Consider the following 3,028-nt stretch of genomic DNA (forward strand, 5'->3'; position numbering starts at 1 on the left):
CGCTATTTCATAAATCCTACACCGTCTGTAAAGCAAAATTAGTTTTAAAGGACCTTATTTACACTGCATTAGCTTTACTGTTCATTTTTAAAGTACATACATGATATGCGGTATTTTCTTGGCCAATATGTCTTAGGTGTGTTTAACTGAACAAAACCCAACCATGCTGAAATTAGTTTGCAGCAATTCTAGGAAGAAGTAATATTTTTAATCACTACACAAAGGAGCTAAGCACTGATAGTATCACTGTGTAATTTCATATTAACAAGTTTGCTTTACAGGGATTGTGCTAAGATGGAGCACAATACCCAAGATGTTCCCTATTGCAGTATAAATAGATTTATGCATTTTCTAAATATGAATGCTCTAAAGCAGACCACTTCTCAATACTCACTTGCGACCGGTATGCCTAGTCAACCTAATCATCAGCTTGCATACTTCCTCCGAGTTGTTTCGAGTATCTTTTACAAACGATACGGGTTTTTGAAGTCCATGCTTCTCCAGAAGTTCTGACACACTAGAATGTCATAAATACAAATTGTTAAACATTTTGCCAAGTAGTATAACATGCTCGGTTTTTGCATTGTGGCAGTCCAAGATTTTTAAATGAAGATTTAGGTCCTAGATAAATACAGTTGCTAAATAATGTATTAGTACAGTTAGCATCTCCCCCCTCTACAGGCATACAGGAGTCTGTGACAGAACCAGAAACTGAACTTGCATTATCCAACTAGTGTTAAAAAAATGGAACCATTATTCCTCCTTAATCAAAGAAATACCTGCAGTAATATGTGATATGGGCAGGTACCCAAATACCTCCAATAATATGCAATATTTTCATAAAGTTTCCTTATGAAACTGAAGTTCTATTATTAGACTAAATAGTTCTCCAACAACCAGATATTTTAGAAGCACATAGCAAAACACAAGTTTTCTTCCCCCCCCCTTCCCCTTCCATCCCCCGCAGCCCTCTTTATATATTTTTTTTTATTATCAAGGAAGAATGGCTATGTAACACCTTGGCAAATCACACACTGATTTCTATGGTATCTACAAGCATGGTAAAATCCAAAAGCTCTAAACATTAGAGAATGCAGATTTCAGTAGTTCCTCCTAAATTACTAAAAGTTGTAGGTTTTGGCAATGACATTGGAAATAGGAAAAAAAAATCCTTGTTGTTTCCTTTCTAAAACTGATTTCTCCTAGAGTTACACGTGCTATACTTCTCTTCTTATACATACTATAGGCAGTTCAAAAACTTGCTAAGAAACCTCAAGGACTTGGCTTAAACTCTTTTGTCAAAATTATATTTTGTTATTTTGCACAAATAGTGTAGAGCAGTAGTCATCCAGCCCCACAAGCCTGAACCAACACACAGGACCAGTTTACAAGTCCAATCCAGTACATGGCACTATGCCATCTTGCAGCAGGGATCCCCATTAATACAATTAATGCTGCACCTGCACTGCCAAATTTCCAGGCCCGTGGAGAGCCCCACCAGCTGGAGGACGCAGCTCCATGGGCTGGATCAAGCCTGCAGGATGCATCTTGGTCACCTCTGACATAGAGCATGCCCATGTCACCTACTGTAATTCTAACTTTTATATTATAGTAGGCAACTGGCAATCTTCCGGATCATGGGGTATGTGTAAGAGGTCTAGTCAGGTGCCTGATGAATCTGCTTTTACGGAGTCCTGCAACCTTCACACCAAGACCTTTGATGCATATGCCTAGGCAAGAGTATGGAGGAGTGATGGATGCCCAAGACCTACCATCCCCCTTTAGACCATTAAGACAGAAACCAAAGGCCAGACCATGTCCAGACATTCAGAGACTCACTGGTTGTAGCTTCTTATCTGTTGCTCTCTGGCAGAACTGCTGCTGACCGCCTAATGCCCCAGTGAGGGCACATTTGTGTCAGGATGATGCCCCGTAGCCTTTCTCCAACCAAGGAGTACTCACAAGGAAGTGGGACCTAGGGCTTTGAGGCGCCCTATACATGCCTTATTGTGGAGGCTACAACATTGTGGTATTTTATCAGAGCTACCCTGCCATCAGTAGACCCACCACATTGCTACCAGGCCCTCCAATCGGATACAGTTTACAGTCATACCCAGGACTAGCTTTTACATTGGGATTTGGGAAAAGCAGCATCTCCCCTCCCGGTCCTAAGGAGGAACCAAATGTTGATGGGGGAAAAAGGGGGAGGGAACACGAAAAAAGCAATTTTGTCTGGATTGGTAGTAAAGGTTTTGGATACAGCTTATAAACTCTATGACAAGATAAACCCTAAGTTCTTAAACCATTGCACCATCAATTCAACTATTAATCAGACACTTATGTTTACCTGAGAATTTTCTCCAGTTCATCTACTTTGTCATGAAGAGTTTTAGTTATGTCCGTCTCAGAACTGTGAAGGTTTAAAAAAAAAAATGTTGAAAATATGATCCGGTTATTGCTTAAACAAACACAGGACAAACATTGGCCATGTGGTAGATCATTCTGAAACCTTTAAATTCATAGTGGTGCTTCTACTTAGGAGGGGGACATTAGAATCGCTGGCTTCTGCTGAAAGGAAGGCCAAAAGCTTAGACACTAGAGCATGTCAGGCCGTCCTGAATCTACCCACAGAAAAATGGAATAACTTCTTACTCAATATTTTCTGTTAACTGAAGAGAGCCCCCTAAGCATAAGGATAGTTCCCAAAAGGAGTGTGACAGACTTGATCTTCTCCCTTTAGTGGGACTTCATCCATTTTTCCTAGAAACTATTATTTATCATACAGGAGGTCTTTGACTTACAGTTGAATTGCTTTGTGAAAGTCCATCTCACATGGTAACAATGGTTCTGAGCAACAAGGCTAGGGACCGCCCCCCCCCCCCCATGGAGGCATTGCTGACATTAGGTTGCTTCTACTAGGCGAGAGGCATATGGCAGAAGTTTGGGTCCAGCTTTTATTCCATTTTCTTTTCCCTGGGGAGATAACTCAAATACTCAGTGTGCCATAGCACTGACAAAATGCCTCTCA

The 3,028-nt window shown here is 40.9% G+C and overlaps 1 protein-coding gene across 1 annotated transcript in view; it reads right to left on the reverse strand.

The window, feature by feature from the left end:
* The window catches only part of NBAS (neuroblastoma amplified sequence), a 457,208-nt gene that overhangs the window by 304,539 nt on the left and 149,641 nt on the right, over window positions 1–3,028 (reverse strand). The window contains exons 27-28 of the mRNA XM_019520763.1: window positions 2,348–2,410; window positions 395–517 (exon numbers count right to left, since the gene is read on the reverse strand). Coding sequence (XP_019376308.1) covers window positions 395–517; window positions 2,348–2,410 — 186 coding nt within the window. The remainder of the gene's footprint in view (window positions 1–394; window positions 518–2,347; window positions 2,411–3,028) is intronic.

Source organism: Gavialis gangeticus, unplaced genomic scaffold (assembly GCF_001723915.1).
Source record: "Gavialis gangeticus isolate Ggan-Ray unplaced genomic scaffold, GavGan_comp1, whole genome shotgun sequence".
NCBI lineage: Eukaryota > Metazoa > Chordata > Crocodylia > Gavialidae > Gavialis > Gavialis gangeticus.